The 23095-nt window shown below is 39.0% G+C and overlaps 1 protein-coding gene across 5 annotated transcripts in view; it reads right to left on the minus strand.

The window, feature by feature from the left end:
- Positions 1–330: 330 nt before the first annotated feature.
- Positions 331–23095, minus strand: part of CTTNBP2 (cortactin binding protein 2) — a 126063-nt gene continuing 103298 nt past the window's right edge. For 2 of the 5 annotated variants that reach the window (XM_042467196.1, XM_042467199.1), the window contains 8 exons: positions 22777–22964; positions 18550–18728; positions 13308–13513; positions 12276–12461; positions 11898–11958; positions 11052–11184; positions 8176–8280; positions 331–1558 (listed from right to left, as the gene is read on the minus strand). In XM_042467196.1, coding sequence (XP_042323130.1) covers positions 1301–1558; positions 8176–8280; positions 11052–11184; positions 11898–11958; positions 12276–12461; positions 13308–13513; positions 18550–18728; positions 22777–22964 — 1316 coding nt within the window. In that variant the 3' untranslated portion in view covers positions 331–1300. Of the gene's footprint in view, positions 1601–8175; positions 8281–11051; positions 11185–11897; positions 11959–12275; positions 12462–13307; positions 13514–15760; positions 18273–18549; positions 18729–22776; positions 22965–23095 lie in introns of those variants that run through there. The other 3 variants (XM_042467197.1, XR_006103979.1, XM_042467198.1) reach the window with 3 other exon arrangements.

Consider the following 23095-nt stretch of genomic DNA (forward strand, 5'->3'; position numbering starts at 1 on the left):
GTTATTGCTGCTCTTTTTTGCCTGATAACAGATAACCATAGTGTGTAAAATGCCCTGAATTCCTAGTGTGTATGTGTGCACATCAAATTGAAAATGGGGGAAAGTTTCTATAATGTATACAATAATTTTTGTAATTAGAGATGTTCTTTTTTGCATAATCTCACCCAAAAAAGTTATCAGGCAAATAACCGCAGATTGCTTATTATGATGGCTCTGGAGTTTGTTTTTAAAACAGAAAAAGAAAGCCTGTACAAATCATCAACCCATACTGAAACTGGAATGCAAAATCAAAGCAACAAAAGAGAAGAAATAAACCAAACTACCCAATAATATGGGCAATTGAAATATTTAATGTAGTTCATAACTGAAAGTAACTGGGCAGGTATTCCCAATTCTCCCCATTATTGCCACATTCCATTCACTTTTCAGAAAGTGAACACAGAATATATATACAGATATAAAATCATATATATATATGTTTACCTTTAAAAGGTATTATTTTAGCTTTTAAGCCAGTACTGTACAGAATTGTGCAACCAAATGTATCAATATAACACAGGAAACTCAGCATGTAACTATATAAAGTTTACAGTCCCAATCCAGAGATCCTTTTCTGCAGGTGGCAAGGATGTTAAACATACAGAATATAATTTTCAGATGAGCAACACCTTGCAGGATACATAGGAAATGCAAATTCACTGCTTTACTTTCCACATGTGGAAACTGACAGAAGATTCTGCCTCATGGAAACCCCACACAGACTAGCAAAGCAGACCTGCAGATTAGTCTCTGAGTATATAAGGTGATGCAAACATAGAAACAGCCACACTAGCAATATGGTACGGATAGCCAGTTGGTCTTTCCAAACTGGCTATCTGCTTCTTAATTCAATGGAGAAAATGTGTCTCCACAGATGCACCACACGTAGTACTAACTCTTTTGTACACAAGTACCTCTGGATGAAATCCAATATATTTAATATTTATTTACACAAGTGTGCAGCTGCGCACACACTTTCTGTAGTGATACCCCTGAATATAATTAATAAAACATTTTCAAATTAGAAAATCATTTATGAAGCTATCACCTTCCACTTCTAAAGTTCAATATAATCTAATATTTTCATTATAAACAGTTTATTTACATAGAAATTAAACTGTGGTCCCATAGATACATTATAACTGAGAAAGCCATTTAAAAATTATTTACACTTAGGAATGAATTTGACCTCCAGGATAATTGATTATGCAAAAAGTAGGGGTGGGTGGCTGGGAAGGAAGAACGGTAGATGGATATATATTTATTCATATTTTTCAAGTTGTATTTTTTTGTGCATGTTCCAAATTTCTTCTTTTGAGTCACTGACTGCCTCTATTTGCCTTGTATTGCTGCTGCTTCGTTTAGTTTTCTGAGAAGACTGGCTGACTTTATTTTTGGGCACAGGAAGAAAAGATTTCACTCTTGAAACACCACTCTTCAAAGACTCAGTTTTTGATTTACTGTTGCTGCATTCCACAGTTTGACTGCTGCTGAGAAGACGGATCCTAGGATTCCCATCCTGTTAATACATCAACATTTTACAGTATGAATGTGTTTGCTCCTGACAGAAGAAAGAAGCAAAACTATTATGTTCAACAGCCCTCAGTTCATGCAAAGTTTTGGATGCTAGCTGTAACAGATGTATTGAATGAAATGGAACAATTTAGATTGACTGTAGATGATAATGGGGAGCCCTGTGTTGCAGTTTGTTGTGCCTGGATTTCAGACTTTGCCTCTTTCTGCTACTGGGCAAGGCAATCCTATGCATGCGTGTTAGGAAATAAATTACACTGTGTAAATAATTTCTTCCCACAACTTATTATGGTGTTTGTCATTGTCAGTGCTCATCACAATATATAAACAGTCATTTATTGTATTACTCAGTGAACCGCACATTACTTGTTTAAAATTAACTTTCAATGTTTTTTTTAAAAACACCACCATGCTAAAATTGATGTCATAATATCTGAAAAATTACTGCCAAACTGTCTCTAAAAATGATCTCAAAACTGTTTACAGGACTTTGTTCCCACTTGTTTTGTTACTTTTTGAAATGTAACTTTGTCAATTGTTGTGTGCCTTCCAGTCGTTTCCGACTTATGGCAACCCTAAGGCAAACCTATCATGAGGTCTTCTGGGGCTGAGAGTATGTGACTTGCCCAAGGTCACCCAGTCAGTTTCCACAGCCATGTGGGGAATCATACCCTGATCTCCAGAGTCATAGACCAATACTCAAACCACTACAGCATGCAGGATCAATTTTGTTTGTTACCTGTTACTAAAAAAGAAGAGTAACTTATTAAAGCTAATCACATTACTTGAAAATTATGCCTTCCAAACTGAGCCAGGTTTATTCACAAGTTTGGTTCAAGATAGTGGTGGATGAACCCAGAATACCCAAGAAGTATTCTGTGGCATACAGCTTATGGACCTCAAGATTGCATCTAGCCTTGTTAACTGGGAGCTGTTGACAGATGTAATGAGCCTGGCCATAATAAATTAAGGGCTTCGTAAAATGTGGACAAAGCTCTGTACACTGGTGCCTCGGGTTACGAAATTAATTCGTTCCGCCATTCCTTTCGTAACCCGAAAATTTCGTAACCCGAAAAGGCTTTCCGTTAGCACTGGAAAGCCTATAGCTGCACTTTGCAGCATTTGAATTTCGCGCCGAAATGAATTTCGTAACCCGAAAAATATTTCGTAACCCGAAACAGTTTTTGCCAATCCAACTTTTTCGTATCCCGGAAATTTCGTAACCCGATCATTTCGTATCCCGAGGCACCAGTGTATTATAAAGAACACATAATATGGGAGTGCTATGCCAAATCCCTTCTCTTCCCTCTCTTCCTTTTCCCCTACATGTATTTCAACTTAATATGCTCAATATATCTCTTCCATTACCAAGAGGAGAAGGAAAAACATGCAGAGGATGGGTAGCCATATTAAACAAGAATACAAACGAACAATATTAAAATAACAAGGTAGAACACTGCAATACCCTAAATCAGGGATTCCTAACCTGTGCTCCAAGGAGCCCTTAGGGTTCCATGTGCACTTCTCATGTGCTCCGTGGCCAGTCCAGGAAAATGAAAGAAATAAAAATTGAATGAAATTAATGAATAATAATATATTATTATATATACTCCTAAACACAATTAACTTGTAAGACATAGGTTAGGCCTCTTAGGGGCTCTGCCATAGAAATAAAGGCTCTATGAGGCAAAAGGGTTGGGAACCCGTGCCCTAAATAAAACTAATGAAACTCACTTAGCAGATACAGAACAGAGATCTACTCAAATTTAAGTTTGAAGGTCTGGGCCTGGAATGAACATACATGTAAAGTTGGCACTAAGCATGCTTCTTATAGAAATACATATCACAGTTGGGGTACCATAACACAATACTGTCAAAAGCATGGTTGGTGGGGATGTGTGAGAGGGCCTTCCTGGTGGCTACCCCAGAATCTGGAACTCTCTTCCAAGAGAGACCAGAATGGCCCATTCCCTGTTGTCCTTCTGTCAGCAGACAAAGGTGTTTTTATTTCTCCCTTTAAAAAATAGAACCCCTTTCCTCATATTCATATTTTAAAATGGCAAGTTTTTAAACAATAGGCTAATGGTTCTGTGCTCTCTCAGACTGCATTGTTTTAATTGCTTTTTATTTTTTAATGGTATTTCCTCTTTTTAAATGTAGTTATATGCTGCACCCTATTGATAGGAGAAGAGATCTCCATTGCTTGAAGGGGCTGTTGTCTGGTAAAACTGGATTAGGGGACTTTTACAGTCGTGGCAATAGTGCCATAATTGTGAATACATAGGGATCATACATACAAATCAGTTACGGACGCATAAATATAGACAATGCATTCATAACTGCAACAGTGAATTCCAGGCAATATCTTTATTGCTATGTTTAAATGAACATTTTCTCCTTCTTTCTTCTTCCATCTAACATTCACAGAAAATACAATGAGGAGCAAGATGGAAGAGCCCCAGGCATAACTGACACAGCCATCTGCTTTCTGCATTTTTTACTCGTACCAAGCTAGCCTGCTGCTTTCTAATTGGGATACTGAAACCTGCTAACACATTCATGACCTTCACCAAGGAGAGGGAAATCTACTAAATACTGGTGGGGCTACTCCACAATAGAGCACAATTCTAGATAAAGCAAAAACAACTGTTTTTTAAAAACAGGCAGTGTCTATGCTGAAGGTGTTTAGACAGTGAAGGCAGGGTACATCTGGTGAAATGTCTTTATAACTAATTATTACTGGGCAGTGGACTCCTAACTCAAAGATGTGACAGATGCAGGGGTCAGGATTAGGCACAAGCATCTTCTGCTGGCATCCTCTGACTGATCCACCAACAGAGTGGCCTGCTCAGTTGACTAAATTCTTTTGGCAGAAGAGCAACAAAGGGTGAGGAAGGAGTCAACTTACAGCAGGTACAAAGCTGGTACAAAATTAAGAGATAGTCCTGAATTTCCAGCATTGCTAGGGTGATATCAGACTCAAAATCAGTGAGAAGCTCTACTGTAATAGCAAGCATTTGTTGCTAAGAGTTATATCATTTCACAAATCACATTATAATACATAACTATTTTTTTAAAAGGCAGAATAGCAATACTCAATGTTGTGTGCCTTAAAATAATTTCTGATTTGATGGTGACCCTAAGACAACTCTGCCATGGGAGTTTCTTGGCAAGATTTGTTGACTTGCCAAGGTCACCCAGATGGTTTCCATGGCCAAGCGGGGATTTAAATTGTTTCATCCAGAGGTGTAGTCCAATGTTTAAACCATGACACCACACTGGTTCTCATCAAACTGGCACTGGAACACTCTCTGGCTGAAAATTCTTAACATCTCCCCTAAATTAGAAATCCCAGAATTCCATAGGAAGGACCCATGGCAGTAAAAGTGGAATAAGAATGCTATAATTCTGTAGTGTGAATGGGTCCCCAGCTCTGAGATCTTCTAGTGAGATAATAGTTCCCTTACCCTCAGAGGCATGTCTAGAAGGGAAGCAAGAGAGGGCTTTCTACCAAGGGAAGATAGCCCCGGAACCCTTTTATACTACGCAATTACAGCACTATATTCCCCTTTAACTACCACAGCACCAGCCCATGGAATCCTGGGATTTGCATTTTAGGGAGGAGTATCTAGAATTCTCCGCAAAAGAATCTAGAATTCTACCACATCATCCAACTATAAATCCCAGCATTCCACAGGAGATAGCCAAGGCAGTTCAAGTGAAATATAGTACTATAGCTGCAAAGTGTGAAAGGGTCCTGGTTGACCTTTCACGGTCAGTAGGTTTGTTAGATGAAAAACAGGACAGGGTTCCACCTGCTGAAACTCCCTTTTCCACACAACAATTCAAGATACAGTTGGCCCTCTATATCCACAGATTCTTTATCCACAGATTCAACCATCCACGTCTTGAAAATTCAAAAAAGAAAACCCTGATTTTGCTATTTCATGTAAGGGACACCATTTCACTATGCCATTCTATTTAATTGGACATAAACCTTAATGGATTTGGGTATCCACAGGGGGTACAAGAACCAAAACCTAGTGCAGACTACTGTACAGGAGACCTGTCCTGTTTTCCACCTGGCAATCCTGGCTGGTAGGCAAATATCTTGTTATTCAGGCTTCATGTAATTGAACAGTTTATAAGGAAGGGCCTTTGGAACTTGTGCATGTGCATACTATACTTTCTGTATTGTTTTCATTTAATCGCATTGCAATATTTCAATTTATTTTGAGTTTTAATTTTTAATTTTAGTCTAATCTTACTGCAAACTGCTTGGAGCTCTATTTTTTGAAAGAAATGCAGGATATATTTCAAATAAGCAAGAAAGTAAGTGATTTCCTATACTGTATGTCTAAATCCCTGCCCACTTCCCCAGAATCTTCTATTTACTTTGTATGGGGAAAACAGAGTGCCTTTTGATGCTGTTTTTGTAGCAATTTCCAGCTGCTCTGGTTATCTTTTTGGAGACTTCCCTCTTTCTCGCTTCACAAGTGTAGAAGGCAATAGTCTCAGAGAGAAACAAAAAATGTCTTTTAGCAATTTAGCAGTTCTAATTGTAACCTCCAACAAGACCTCTTCCTCAGTTCAATTTGAATCAGTCGCTTCCTCTGTGTTTTATAGTTTCTATGGTAACTGCAGCCATCTGGATGGTTCACTATATCTAGGCATGTTCATGAATGGCTGAAGCCAAATCCTCACATCGTAGTGCTGGAGAGTCTTCAGTTTGTCAACAATTTTTCCTCAGAGTGGACTCTCCCTCCTGCTTCCAGCCACAAATCTTTTGTGGACATCATTGTGTGCCTTCAAGTCATTTCCGACTTATGGCAACCCTAAGGCAACCTTATCATGGGGTTTTCTTGGCTAGATTTGTTCAAAGGGGATATCCCTGGGCATTTCTCTCTGAGGTTAAGAAAATGTGACCTGCCCAGTGGTTTTCCACAGCCAAGTGGGGATTTGAACTCTGGTCATAGCCAAATGCTCAAACCACTACACCACACTGGCTTCCACAAATCCATGCTTTGGAAATATCCTAGGACACAATGCTCATTTCCCACTCTTGTAAACATCTAGTTTAAAGTATTGCTTGCTATATGTGGGTCTGCCTTTAAAAATAGTTTGGAAATGGCCTTTGTTCCAGAATAGGGCTGTCAGATTATAAATTTAAACTTTACAAAATGCTTGTGCTTCGGTTCCCAGGCTTATTTGTGACCCAATACAAAAAATAAATAAATAAAATAGTTTTCAGCTTTAAATTCCCAAAAACTTCCTCCATGTGTACTTACCTACACTTTAAAATCTTCTTCAGAAGCCTTGCACCATGAAATGAGTTATTATTAAAGATCTTTTTGGTTGTGGCAGTTTGGTTATAGAAGAGCTTCCCCATAACATGACCTTGCACAATATGAGTTTACAACATACCTTTTTTAAAAGCTTGGTTCTCTCTCAAATTATACTTTGGGCTATTTCTTTGCTCCTGCACACTTGTAATGTTTATCTGTCAAAACCTCTGTACACCATGCATAATATGAGTGTCAATTCACCACCTAAATTTTCTAATGTACAATGTGGTGAGCATTTTTGATAAAACTCCTGTGTTTTGGGGCCAAAACAGACTGCAAAAATAATCCATCTTGAAACCATTTTAACTGCTATGGCTCAATGCTAGGAAATTCTGGGAACTGTAGTTATGAGAGACACTGAGGCCTCTCTGTTAGAGAGCTCTGGTACCACAACAAACTACAGTTCCCAAAATTCCCTAGCACTGAGCCAGGGCAGTTAAAGTGGTCTCAAACTGGATTATTTCTGCAGTTTGTTTTGCCCCTTTCTGTCCACAGCATTTCTCTTTCTTTCTTATAGTAATTAATGTGAAACATTTTATTAGAATAGAACTCTGGTGAATCTGCCTGCAACAAGGCATTCTTGCTGGCTGCTTAAGGAATTCCATTTGCAGGGCTCATCTCATAGCTTTGCTCTCTACTTCACTGGACTTTGGTATGAATAAATAAGCAAGAGATTTCAAAATTCCCAGCACTACTGGAAATCCTTTCTAAATTATAAATAGTCATAGAAAATTGTTGTTTCATGTACTCTGTCAAAATTATCAGAGAAGCCAGTAAAAATAAATATTTCTGGGAAAATGTAAGAGTAAGGCCAAATTTTTATACCACATCATTGTCAAATGAAATGAATCTCTTAAAGTTTGTTTTCTGAATAAAATCCCTTAAGAACGTGCCACAATAATTAGTAGTCCATAGGAAAATTTCTTTTCATTTCTCTCTCTTTCACCCACACACTTAATTTATGCTCTTATCTTTCTTAGCTCACCATCTCTTTTGTCTGTTCCTCTTTCTAGGCTATTTCTGTCTCCGTTAGTATTCCACCTCTCTGATTAATCTCAAACCTGCCTTTGGTACTCTCTTCTTTCCTTGCTGAACTATGCATGATTTGTGGAAAGATTTCACTGCCTCAAGGACAAAAACAACAGAAAACGTTTCAGCTACCACACACTGATTAAACTCAATGTCTTCAGATCTGCCTTAACTGTTTCCAAATTAATAAGCAGTTCAGAACTGATGATCTGAATGCATGTAGACATACCTGCTGTGATGCTGATGTATTTGTATTAATGATGTTGGCTGAAAACACAGGATCCTTCTGAGAAGTACTGATCATCTTCATCAGATCATCCTTTGAATCAACTATCTGAATAAGATTTGGTGGGGAAGGAGGATAGAGAAAAGTTATTTCCAGAAGTCCCAATAATTTAAAGCAGGGGTGATCCTCTAGGCCTAATTCCCACTCACACCAGGCTGCTTGAGATGATGGAAATAGTGCCGAGTAAAAAGGAAATCTCATTATCTTATACTTTTTTGTGTCTCCACTGTGAATTTCCAAATGGATGACATTAACACTACTAAACAACAATAATACTTCCATCATAATCCAATGATTCAAACATGCCACTTTCAATATATTTTGGTAATCCTCTTAAACTGTTGTAATCTACATTGTAAACTTGACACAGTGATTTGCTGTGCTAAAAGTGTTTCCAGCAATCTATACAGTATGGCCTCCATGAGAAGGCTAATGTGAACAGTGTGGCAAATGTGTGCCACAGTCCTGAATGTCCATGGGACAGCAACCAGCATTTGTGGCAGTAGCACAGAATGTTTCCACAGGATTGCCTTCTATCTGCATCATGAGCTAAATATGTGATACGGCCATCGCATAGTGAAGACACCATGCAAAGTGTGTTTTTAGAAGTCTTGGTTGTTCCACTGCAATATGGAGTCAGGAACCAAGTCTAATATAACACTTCTTATCATTATCATCATCATCACCATTATGTAAATCAGAAGTAGGCAACAAGGGGGCATGTTAGTTTCCAGGAGATCTCGGCGGACTGAACCTCTTATCCACTGAAAAGGGGGGGGGAGGGCAAACAAAACAAAACAAAAACCACAAAAACAAAAATAACATGTTTTGACCCACCCACCCATAAACTTTAGGGGATGGAAGGGGCATTTTCACTATATATTTTTACCTCTACTGGGCCAATCTAAGCCCAGGAGAGACCTTTTCCAGACATTTCCAGTTCATGTACTGTTTTAAGAGATCTGTTCTGGGCCAAAATTGGCCAGGGAGAAGAAAATATGATGAAAATGTCCCCATGCTCCCTAGAGGATATGGGGGGAAATGATAAATTTCCATTGTTTTACTGCTGGGAACCCTACAGGGCACAAAAATGGCACTGGGGCCATCTGCAACCCACAAGCCACACTTTGTCCATCTCTGTTCTAAGTGTATGGGGCTTGACAGAGTAATAATAAAAAGTGGGAGATACTTATATCTAAAAAATTGCAATAGAGGCAATACAGAGATAAAAGAAGAGAGCAATGGTAAAACTGGGATACTATACTGTCAGTTCTGTTATGTTTAGTTTTAATAGTGATGGAATCAAAGGACTATGCTGTGGACTTTATGGGAATGTCTTGGAGATCTTGAAGAGAGATTTAAAGGAAAAGCAGCACCATCATAAGCAGCACCATCATGCAGATCATTCAAAAGGGTTCTTCAAGAATTTTATGCATAGTGTGAAGAGGAGGCATTTAAGGAAAAAGGAGCTCTTTGGATAGATGAACTTGTGGCACTAGAGAAGCAGGAAGTCACAAGCAGGGAAAGATAAAGAGGGTGCTATGAAAGTAAGGATGCAGAATTTATGTTAGAGCGCAGCCAAGAAACCTGTCCAGGAATTTAAGAAATCTAAGAAAGGTGACAAACAGCTTGATGAGTAAGAGAATCATTAATTTTTTGCACTACAGTTCCTAGAATTTCCCAGCAAATGGCCAAATGCCTTTTTGCTTGAGAGATTCTTGGAGTGGTAGTTGGTTAACTTTTACATACTCTGAGAAGAATTGACTTACTATGGCAGGGTTCTAGAAAGAAAGTACAGGGCTAATGAGTCATTCCAAAGACAGATGATATAGGTCTAATGAGTCTGTCCAATCGTCCCTCAAAAGAGAATAAAGGAATGCAAGGGTGAATATGTGAGATGAGTAGAATACAGATACATTTTTTTTGCTGGCAGGCCATAAAGGAACAGCTGTATTTTCATAGTCTTATACAAGGAGAATACAGTGACAGACTGAATATTGATATGATGGCCCCCGTGGTCACTTCCAACTCTATAATTCTATGGCAGCAGACTAATCAAAGTGATACAGAATCAAAAACATGCCTATTCAGCAAAATGGATAGTGAGACTGGCAACAGATATAGAGATTATGTGAGGGGGTGGGGAGGCTGTGACGATGAATGAGAAATTTGGTTTTGGATACATTGAGTCTGAGAAGATGCTGGACCATACAAGCACAAGTAATCAGCTAGATAACTGCAAATTTTGGACTAGATCTCACTAACATGTAGATGGTGCTGAAAGTCATGACACTTGATAGAATGATAATGATTGCTACATCATAGAGGGGCACAATGCAAGGGCAGAAAATAAATAATGAAATTCTCCTCCTGGCAAAGTTGAGTATAAAATTAGTAGATAGTTGAGGACAGACTCAAGAAAACCAGGGGTGAAGGGAATCAACCAAGAGAGGCTGATTAAATTTATTGAGCGATAGGTGAGAGATCACTGAGGCTAAGAACTCTGAATTTGAGATTTCTTATAAGCAATTTTGGTAAGTGTAGTTTTGGCAGGGAGCAGAAGGCAGAATCCAAGTTGCAGAATCCATGAGTCACAAAAGGGGAGATGTAAGAGAAATTGAGAAAGTAGCAGCAAGCAGCACACTCCAGGAGTTTGGGAGCAAAGGGTAGAAGCATAATAGGATAGTATTTGGAGCAAATGAGTCAAGAGATGTTTTCTTGAAATGGGGAAAAATGAAGATGTATTAGGATGCAGCAGGGAAGAAGCAAGTAGTGAAAAAGGTAGGCTATGTTATGGAGAGGAGGGGCCAGCAATTTACCTTGCTTATGTCAGATTCTGATTTGCTTAAACAAATACTCTGAAGCTCCTGCACAAGGTCTACTTCATCATCAGAACCAAGAGACAGCTTCTGTTCCAGGTTTAACACACTTAGTGGATCATCTTCTGTATTTCTTAGAAAGCAAAACAGAACAAATATGGATTTATCCAAAAAGTGCAGAATTAAAAGGTGGCAGTCTGTAAGATGGGAGTGTGGAAAAATGGCATTTCTTTCCTGCAGTTTAATGGAACTAACATCCATGGAAGTAGGGAAGGTTGACTAAGCCACCAAGACAATATTCAATGCAGATCTATTCTGAGTTGAACCTATATATCTCAGTTTTACTGATTTGCTTTCCCAGAACAAGTTTCTACATGCCAGTTCACATATACAACATCAGTTGATGGCATTATCAGATATCAAAGGCTTCAGATGGTCTTGGCATCTCACTCACCATCAACAACCATAATATAGGATCTGGATTTGCATGTGGACATAGTAAACATAACATGAACATTGCTATACCTCTATTTTTCAATTTCATATAGAATTGTGGTGGAACAGCTCACCTTCACCACATAGCTGGTGGGTTGTATGCCTGCCAATATTTTGATAACCGGCAACCAAGCAATCAATTTTATGAAATGTCCCATAAAAGGGACAAAATGTAAGCTATGTAAGAATATGACCTAGTATGTTTGTTATCTCTTACAAGATACAATCCAAGCTATCACTGGAGATGGTAGAGAGGGGCATTTTGGAAACCGAGTTTCGTAGAAACATAGTGCAGTTATTTAATTGTATTCATGGCTATGTTCTCCAGTCCAACCTGACCCCTTAACTTACTTTTTTGCTAGAGAAGCCATTCTGTTGCCATTTTCCTGCAATATGCTTTTCGTCTTGACACCTACACAAGAGAAAAGATGGTAAGTTTTGACACCCATGCAGCTATCTGAATCCTCACTGATGCCTATCAATAAAATTGTATATTTTAACTAGGCTGTATAGATATCCCCAGAACATCAAGAAAATGTGCAACCATAAATAAATAAATAAATAAATAAATATCCAGCAGTTTCATTGGGCTATTGGCAAAATGTTCAGAGATGAAAGGACTTTGACTGCCCTTTCATTAAATGTCTGGATATTGCCATTAAATTGAGTTTTCTGATCCTTGCTACCATTACTTCAAGGTCTATTTGTCTTCATCCCATCAACTGTTACCTTCTATGTTTTCCTCTTTTTTACTCCAGGATGGAGATGACGAATGTCCTGACTTCTTACGAGGACTTGTGCTCACTTTTCTCCAAGCAATGCTTTCCCCTCTTTTCTTGGGGCAATTCTTGTAATTTGATACCATGGAAAGGGGGAAGTTCCCTCCTTTAAAATCAGCAATGTACTGATCCAGCTCTGAAACAATGAAAACAAAATAAATTGGGGCAATAATGCTAGAATCTGATGCCAATGTATTTACTCGTCTCTAGAAGAGTGTTCCCCAGGTTATTTTTTAACCTCATAATGGTCTACTCTGCCATAGTCCCACGGATTAATGGAAAGACTGAAAAGGAAATGGGAAAGGACTCCTTAATTGCCACAATCGAAATAAATCAGGTGTCCCATATGTTAAAACAAACCAACTTTGTTTTCTTAAAGAAATATAACAACAGGCAGAAATAAGAAAAAACAGAAAGACAGCAGTGTGGAAAGGGAACACAGAAGAATGGGACACAGAGAAAGATTCAGGAAGAAATAGACTCAGACCAGAGGCCAACCTGCCTCCTAGTGGTCAACAACCAGAGTGCCTGCCCATTGTCTGAACTAAACCACCCATAACACTTGACTGAACAAAAACAGGGGAAAAGGAAAAAGTTAGGGTATTTTCCAAAGTTAAAAGCAGTTACAATGGGAAAGGGAGAAATTCAGGGAAACCCATATGACTGGCCATACCAGTCTAGTGTCATGGGATGAACTGAACAACCCTCCCCCCTCGATTCTTCACAAGTTAACTTTTCAATGATATCCATATTGTGCTTGGGAATCACTCCCTCATTGGTACTCTTTTCCCCCTCTTTTCCCCCATCCTCACCAAGGATGTGGCTCACTCAGATTAATTTGATTGTTCTAAAACCCTGTGCCTTGAATTTATGGGCTAATCTCAGGGGAGGGATCAATGCATTCCAGGGCTGCTGGATTTAAAACTTTCTTTTAGCTCCACACCTTAGTTCTAGAGAGTCTGATGCACTTGCTATGTCTCACCTGCTCTGGGAAGCGGACATCCATGCAGTACAGCTTTATTCAGGAGAATGCTGAGTGCAGCTTTTACCACAGCCTGCTGCCCTTGGCTTGGTGTTTTCTTGACTGCCGACTGTCCCAGTGTAGATGGTCTTTTCAGAGAAGCTCTGGAGAGAATTGCTTCTTGAACCCGTGGAGCAATGATGGTGTTCCATAATTTGGACATCCACCTTGGAACACACAGGTGGGGGGGGGGGAATGTCAGAAAGACATGACTACAGCAGCCAGATATAACTGACACACCAAAGTCTTTGGAAGTAATCATGCAACACTCAGTAAGAAAAGTTTTCTCTTGAGACCTGATAAAAAGACTGCAAAGTTTTCATCCCAAGTAGTTCAAGTGTCTTTATCAAACATTTTTTTATGTAAGAGTGTGTCCCTGTCTCATTCCTAACAGGACTGGTAGTGTCAAAGTGTGAAGTGCCAACAAGAAGTACCCCAGAGGTTATAGGTTGCTCTGTTGGCAACAACACTAGCTTCACTTTTGGCACACAAATCAGCACTTGAATGTGAGTGACAACCTATCGTCTTAAAATGCCAAGTTGCCTCAAAAATGTCTCCAAACTGCAAGATTTGGTATTAGTATTGAATTATGACACTTTCCAATCACAGAATATTAGACCGGGGCGGGGGGGGGGGGGGGCAACATTAGAACCTGTGACATATATAGAATTATACTTTATGATATTTATTTACCAAGTATTTTCCCTACAGCACTGAATAACCATAAGCATTGGATAACTGGAATGAGCAGCTATTTGAAGAGATTTGACTTTCAGGGACACTTAAATTTACAGCACCTGTCTCTATAGGAATTTATTGTGACTTTTACTGAAAAGAATGGTGCTGTTTCAACTTCACACAGGAAATTTTGAACCAATATAATTCAACCCTTGTTTTCTACAGGCTCTATAGACCTTTGCCCTTGAATTGCCTGGCTATTTTGAAATAGAAAGGAAGAGCTAGGTAAGGATAGGGGGAAATTACTCTACTTGCATCTGCTTTCTGCATTATGACAAGGCAATCTAAACTACTTCTTATCCAGAAGGCTAAGTTTAATTTTTTAAACCATGAAGAAATCTCCCCCACTCCCCACCCCAAAATAGCTTTCAAATTCATAAAGGAGGGGAGAGCCTGTATGGTGTAGTGCTTTAAGTGTTGGATTATGACTCTGGAAACCAGGTTTCCAATCCCCACTCAATCATGGAAACCCACTTGTGACTTTCAGGGTAAGGCAAAGACAAACCGTCTCTGAACAAAACTTGTAAAGGAATTGGTAGTATAAGCTTGCATAGACTAAGTCTATTTCTTCAGCTGAAGTGCAATATGTGAAAGAAAATCAATGGTTGTGGATGTGTACACTTTCCTCTCTGAAGTCTTTATCACAACCTGTGGTGTGATTCACACAGGGTAGCCTAGATCAATGCTGCTCAAAGTGGTGGTCCCTGGACTGGTGCTGATACCTGACAAGTTTCCAAGAAAGAAACATAGCAACTGTTGTAAATAGGCACAAATATGGTGTTGGTTTCTGGCACAATTGGAAAAAGATGGTTTTTCTTTCTGGTCCCACATATCAGATAGCCTGAGAAGCATTGGTCTGATAATTTCATCTCATTTGGCACATAGTTTCCTGGGCCTGGATGCACTGAATTACTGCACCAATATTCATTAAAAAAAACTTGAATAGACAGAGTGACACAACTGGAAAGAGATCCATACCTTGGACCTTGATCCATAGAAAGCTGCCTTATACTGAGTTAGAACTAACCAAGCACTGTTTGGTGTGTGTGGCAGTTGTCCTCCAGTTCTCTTCCATCACTTGCTACATGTTCCTCTACTGAGATGTCAAAGATCTAGCTACAAATCTTCTGCACACCAAGTATGTGTCCTGCCACTAAGCTATAGTTCCTGCTAAGAAAGAGGGAGTTTCAAAATCTTTTTATGGAAGAATTGGGAAAATACACCTACTGAAATTCAACTACTTTACAAACAAGTCCTCCTTGACTATGTTTCCAAGATTTCTAATTGCTAGCTTATAAATGCAGTTAAAAGTTTGAGCCGAAGCCAAAAACAGGAGACTCAAGGATTTATAATTAAACTAAAAATGAGAAAGGAGAAACTGGAGGGAGGACTCTGAGAAGAACATAAAATGTATTTTTAAAAATGTGCCTTTATTTTTATCACCTACCTATTTAAAATATTTAACACGTTTATCCTTTGCATCAAATATGTGCCCTTCTCTTTAAAAGGGCTAGGTCAGCGGTTCTCAACCTGTGGGTCTCAACCCTTTGGGGGTCGAACAACCCTTTCACAGGGGGTGCCTAAGACCATTGGAAAACACATATTTCCAATGGTCTTACGAACCAAGACACCGCAATTTTATGGTTAGGGGTTACCACAACATGAGGAACTGTAGTAAAGGGTCGCAGCATTAGGAAGGTTGAGAACCACTGGACTAGATGGTTTTTAAAAAATGTATATACAGTATGTTGATTTACTATGTCAATTTTGTGGACATTTTTGAGAGACACATGTACTGCCGTTTTGCTGATAGTTTATATTTAGTGCACTCACTCATGTTTTATTTATCAAATAAATAAATATTTAAAGAGAAGTATTCATGTTTTCTGATTGTCTCAGATCACATTATTTTATTTTATTTCATACCATGCTGAGTTCAAAAAGCAAGATGATTTCTCATCTTCATATTAATCATTCCAAAGCATATTAATCACTGCTCCCACTTTTAGGGACTGAGGCTAGAGACTGGGGAGAAAAATCTGCTGAGAACCATCGAAAAAAGAAAACAGATGAAATGGCATTTCAACATTCAGGTCTAGCAAGCTAACTGCTGAAGTGAGCTAAAGTGAGTGCTAGTCATGGATAGTGATAAACAGGTCCTAAATTCTGCTTAAGTTCTGCTCTTAACCACTAACAATTTAACAAGACTGCCAGATATCATGCATACACAATGAGGTACCTCTATAGCTAGCAGGGCTAGCAACATGTTTGAAAAACACCACCACCCCAACAACAACAAAAGGTTGAGGTTTTCAGTATGTTGAATTTGGTACCATAACTTGCACCTACTCAGAATTTAAAGACCATAATTATAAATCCAGCAAAGAAAAATAAATCAGTATAATTGCAAATCACACAGATTTTCATGATTCCTGAAAAGCAGAATGAACAACCCTGGAGTAATTACATATTCAGTGAATGATACAGGAGACAATGTCCCCATCATTGCAGGGGGTGGGGATGGGAGAAGAACATGCTTGCACCCCAAAGTCCCCAGGATCAATCCACAGGTTCAATCCACAACATATCCCCTTAGAAGAACCACATAGTAAGTGATGGGAAAGATTTCTGCTGATCTCCTGTAAGTCAGAATAGAAAACACTGGACTAAATGGACCTGGTATAAGGCAGTTTTCTATGTCTCTAATATCAAAAGCTATGCAATTCCATGAACAGATGGCTCTTCTATAAATAGATTTCCTGTTCCACTGAATGGTGTGGATCATGCACTCTGCACATTTTAATATGCATTTCTTCATGTATGCATTTCATTTTATGTATACATCTCAAAGGTAACCAATATGATACTGAACTGAAACCATAACAGAAGTAAAGCCAACCTAACAAAGAAAACCTTAATGAAAACTGAAAATGGCAGTAAACTTCATAACAGTAGTTTCAATAATATGGCAAAACAAGAAAGGCTGTCTTCCGGAAATGCTGTCTTCCGATTCCAAATTTTAATACTGAAGTTGAGAGCATGGAGCAATTCGCTCCCTCCAAGTAAATGATATGTGGAGAAGATCATTGTGTCTACCAGGGTTTCTCAACATGGGTGCCTTATACTGTGAAAAATATGTAAATTTATCTTATTAAGGTCCCCAGGCCAGGGGTGGGCAACTGTGTTGGAGCCTGGAGCTAATTTTTGCTGGCCAAAGAGATAAATTGACCAAAACCCAGAAACAATGTGCTGTTGGTGAGGTGAATCTATTCATTTTATGGCACTTGGGAGGTGATGTTTGTGTTGGGGGGAGGAGTTTGGAAACCTTGAGGGTGTCCCCACCTCAGTGCTATGAATTCTAAATTTTGAGAATATGATCAGATTTTGAGATCAGATTTTGAGATGGGAACCTAAGCCAACCATTTACATCTTTGTTCGAGGGAAGTACAGAAATTACCCTATGGAAGGAGAAACGTGTCTTCCGACTGTATAGAGAGAGTGGCTCACCAAGGCTCCCAGAGCCACCACAAATCCATTCCTGATTATGTCTGTGTTAAAAGTTAAAGTCGAAGCTCAGGGGAGGGAGGATCTGTCATTCTCTGTTTTAAGGTCCCTCACTCAAATCTTTTTGGACACAATCTTTCCTTCTGCCAAACCACATATTAACATCTAATCATTTCTGCTGTGAAAAAATGCCTGGGGCCAGTCCATGCCCCCCCCCTCCCCGAAAAAGAGGGCATGCATTTTTCTGGGGGCCCCAGATCCTTTATGTGTGCTCACACTTGACAGAGACTCTTTCTTGAGGAGTGCAAGGATTGATTATTACAATCCTTCCATAACATGCTAGATATAGGTATACATAACACTTCACCTATAGTTAAGTACATTTAACTAAGTAACCTCTCTTCACCTGACCTACCTAAACCTGATGAAAACATTATTCATTTCTATTTCTCAGGAATCCTGCAATGTCTGTTTATTATTTCTGTTGGTTCAAAAATGAAATACTGGAGATCAGATTTAAAAGTTTCTATATAGCCAAATAAACTGGGTTAATATGGATTATTGGGATATACAAGCATACCTTGGTTATCAAAGCCTCTCACAAATAAACTTCTTTGTACAGGTTTTTTTATGTTTACCCAGCCCCGCTTTTCCATCTTGTCCATCATCTACCTGGAAGGAGGGCTGGAGAAACACAGGCTTTCAGTGTTAGGTTGCAGTAGTACTCCTCTGGCTTTCTGTGGGGTACTTGCATTCCCCCTCCCCCCTAATGTGTCAGAGACTACTACTACTATAATTTGTGTTCATTAACTAAAACTGTTTCTTTCTTTTCTAGAAACTCGCTGCAGATTGGCAGTCAATGGTTCATGGATGACCAGTTTGAGTAGTATTGTTCTGAAGGATGTCTCCTCATTATAGTACTAATGAAAATATATATATACATATATATAAAAAGACATACTTCACAGTTGCATGGCTGTGGCCAGGTACCACTGGACAAGACAGAAAATGATTTGGTCCCACAAGTGCTTCAGGTGCACCAAGCCGTGACAAGCATGAATTCAGTTGGTGCCAGACTGCAAGAATCCATTCCACCATCTTGCACACTGGATCACAAGGAGGAGGCATTTTCCCTTTGAACTGTAAAGAAAAGAACAGGCAGTTGGTTGGGAAGTGTTCTGCACCTCTTTGCAAAATCAAAACAGTTTCATAATTGACACCTTGCACGTAGGAAATAATGACAGCAACAGCAAAGTACTATTGGGGCCAGTTAATGCTCCATATACATTGCTTGGTAACTAGCATCAAGTAGTGATTATATCATGGATCAATCTTCTTTTAACCACAAAACAAATGCTTTCCCATAGAATTTGTTCATACACATTCAAGTCATTGTGCTTAATGATCAAGTGATGAGAAGTACATCCACATGTGAACACAAAGGCTTAGAGAAGTGCACTTCCAAGAACCCCAAAGTTTAAACATTTTTAGAATGATACTGAAATGTGCTGTAAATTGCTCTAGGTGCTAACATAGAACAAATTTATTGTATCTGAAACTTTGATTTTGGCCATTGGTAACCACAGGAAGAAAATTTCTTGATCAAGCTTAATAATAATGAAAAAAATTATTATCTTTCTGATTTCACTGTGGGCTTTACCCAGAAATATATACAGCCTAATAGGCACACAAGTCCAATGGTCTATGGAACATTTTTGCTTAACTCCTAGTAGAACTATTAAAGTGATGTTAGCTAGGCAGTCTGCTTGAAACTGTCATACCACCCACCTCGAGAGGAAACAAGGTATAACATTACATATAACAAGAGGCCTCTGTGTTTACAGAAAGGATAACCTGTGGAGTACAGATGCTATTGTTTAAACCATCTTGCCAAGACAAGCTTGGGGAACGTGACTGGTGTCTATCTAGGTTTACATAAGAGCACAGGAAGCATATGGGATTGTAAAAATTCTCCTCAATTAACATTTTATGCTATTTGGGGCACACGTTCAGACTGACACATTCCTGATGAGTATGTTCCATCTGCGGTGGTGCAAATGCACATGCAGTCGTAAAGTGATTTACTCAGATCCACAATGAGCTTGCATCACATCAAACATGAATGAAGGCTGAAGTAGCATCCACAGTTCAACAGAGAAGAGAAGGCTTTATAATATAGCCTCTGGGACATACAGATGTCTTAGCAGGGCTAGGTCAAGCCATTTTACTGCTACAGGCAAAGGATAAGATCATTGAAAGGATGTTATATGGAAGAAGGAACAAGTTTGTTTTCTTCTGTTCTAAAGACTACCACATGCAGCAATTGATTTAAACTACAGGAAAACAGATTCCACTTAATATTAGGAAGAACTTCCTGCTGGATGGCCAGCTGCCAGGATGCTTCTTGAACCTGTGCATTCCTGCATAATGGGAGTTGGATTGGATGATCCTCGTGATCTCTTCCAGCTCTATGATTCTATGATCCTGTGATCCTCAGCACAGAGAGAAACAGAAGTGCATTAAACCTTCCTTCAACACTGGCAATAAGGATAACGTTCACTATCAAACCTGTGGACAGCTGGTTGGTTTAGGGAGATGCAGATAGCTTATGAAGGATAGCTATGTTCTTTAAGAGAAGCGAAAAGCTAGGAGGCTCTTAAGGAACAGCTGAGGCAGGGCAGAGTGCCACTGCTGTCTTCCAGCACTTGCCACATGAGGCAGTAGAACTTGCCCTGTAGCTTAGCCAGTGCAAGATTGTTCAGGCACATAAATCAGAACTGAACTTGATGTGGAATGTGCTATGTTGTCTAGCACTCTAAAAAGTCTTATTTGGTAGGATAGGAGGAAATCTTTAAAGCCTTAAAACATCACTCCAGGACCAATAGTTATTTAAGGCCTCCACCGAAAGCTGGATATGGAAAACAAGGCCACCTAAGTACGACCATCCTTGAACTTGCTACTTGGGGACCTGCTGGGCTTCAGGACCTTGGCAGAGCTGCCTGTGGATGATTGTGCTGCTCCCTTCATTCCTGTTAAGTCTAGCCACCATTTAAATTTGCCACAATTGCTCTAGTGTGCCATGAGAGACTGGTCTTCCAATGCCTAAACAAGGAAAACAGGGTCCATTAATGCAGGTGGGTTCTACTAGATGATACTGTGCCCAGTGCCCTTTAAACCTAGAACCGGCCATGCTAACTAGTACATTTATTCTAACAAAAAAAAAAAAAAAAAAAAAAAACCAACAAAAGCAAACAAGGATGAGTGCAAACCCTTAATAGAGGTTTTATAAGTCTTATTAGCCTATTGACAGAAATTCAAATATTCTCATCCTGCCAAGATACTAACTGCTTACCCATAATCACTTTAAGAGGAAATTGAAGCATATAATTCAGTCCAAATCAGGCTTATTTTCAATGTAAGCAGCTTCCCAAAACTAGACTCCTCTTGTTCTGTTACAATAGTATTAAGAAAGTGCCAAGTACTAATGTTCCCACACAGTGACAGTCAGCTGATATTATTAATGACTTAAAATTATTCATTTGGTTTTTGTTGTGGGGGATCACTAATTTGCTGCATCTCTTTCAGTGCGTTTGAACACTCTCCATTTTGTTCATTTTCAATAAAAGCACTGGTGGAAGATGGAGAGCACTTCAGGCGTTTATGAGAGAGGGAGACAAAGCTTGGAACAGGACTGAAGAGCCAAACACAAGCGTTCAGTCAAGGAATAATGCTGTGCTTTGAGGCAAGAGCTAAAAAGGAAATCCTTTCATAAGAACAAACTCATGTTCTTCCTAATCTCATTATAAACAGTGCTTTCTGGTAGGCAGGAAAACCTAAGAGACTAACTGTAGAAGGAACTTTCCCTCTCTCCCCCAGCACTATCTTAATGGCTCCATTGTGGATATTTGGTTGAAATTACTTTTAAAAAGTAAAAACTACTTTTTAAATAATAATCTAAAAACTAATTATTTAAAAACTATTTAAAAATAATAATCAGGGATGTGCACTAGTAGATGTACACACCAAGGTAACCCAAATTCAGTACCTTCTATGCATTATGGGAGTTAAGCAGCTTGGCTTTTATTGCACATTTTATTCTTCTTGCCCTCATTACAGAAAGAAATAAAAAAGCTATGCAGGGTGTTGATAGCCACTGCCTCTTGGCAAACCCCTTCAGAAAAACCACTCTGTTGAGGGTAGGGAAGGGCAATGCAAATGTTTTCTAGACATTTCAGATTTAGGCTGGCACCCTGTTAGTAACATCCTAGGCACATTTGATGGGGCAAATTCCACTAAATTCAATGGGATTTACAGCTGACTAAATATATTAAGGAAAAAAAAGACTGACATCTTGTTAGTGGTGTACACAGGTGTATTTTTAGTCAATACAGAGACTGGTATTCCCCCCCCCCCTTCACACAAACCAAAGATCTACTGCAATCACAGGTATAAGTACATTTTCAAAGTTAGTTTTGCCATCAGCATAAATATGACATGGGAACCAACAGATTCATTTGTAAAGGCAATGACGCCATTGCTGAGGTCCTTAGTGGAAACAGCAACAGCAGATAGAAAATGCATCTTTAACATAGCTGATGATATCACTGGTCAGGACCCAGCATGGTGTAGTGATTGGAGTGTTGGACTATGACTCTGGAGATCAGAGTTTAAATCCCCACTATGCCATGAAACACCCTGCGTGACCCTGGGCAAGTCATATTCCTTCAGCCTCAAAAGAAAGCAATGGCAAAACCCCTCTGGAGAAAACTTTCCAAGATAACCCCATGATAGGCCTTAAGGTTGCCATAAGTCAGAAAATGAATTGAAGGCACATAACAACAATCACAGGTCACCCATAATTCCATCCAAAATTTACTTGCATTCATAAAATTTAAGATTAATAGGGCATGGTATACGACAAATGACTTGCCTAGCAAAGACCATGCAATCATATCTATGAGTTTTTCTTTTCCCCAAATCAAAATTAAAAGGCCAATTGGAGAAGCCTAGCAGGCTGAATTATGAAAAAATTCTTCAATCATACAGTCATTCAGCTCTTTGCCCTTCAGACTGCAAGAGAAAATATTATTTTATTTTATTTATCCTATTTTACTTTATTTTCTGTAATCAGGTTGGACATCTTGGGTAGTGAACAATGACCTTAAATTCAGGCATGTAAGACCCTTACCTTACTTAACACCTTCCTTCGTAAGAATCTTTGGATAAGGCCATGGATTGGTTCTCCATCCCATCTTAGCTGAACCCAGAGGAAATGTTGCTGAACCATCAGGTCAGAGCCTTGAAGCCGAGATTTTGCAATGGTCCCCAAAAGAAAGCAGTTCTCATGAAAGTAATAAGCATCAGATACACCATTGGCTGCAAACAACAACAAAAAAGGAAAGCACTGAAATAAATGAAATAATTAAAATACTTTCTTATATCAAGTAGATATTGATCTAATAAAGTGAAGCATGAACAAAATAAAACAATTTAAATAGATTATGTGC

This window comes from Sceloporus undulatus, chromosome 5 (genome assembly GCF_019175285.1).
Source record: "Sceloporus undulatus isolate JIND9_A2432 ecotype Alabama chromosome 5, SceUnd_v1.1, whole genome shotgun sequence".
Classification (NCBI taxonomy): domain Eukaryota; kingdom Metazoa; phylum Chordata; class Lepidosauria; order Squamata; family Phrynosomatidae; genus Sceloporus; species Sceloporus undulatus.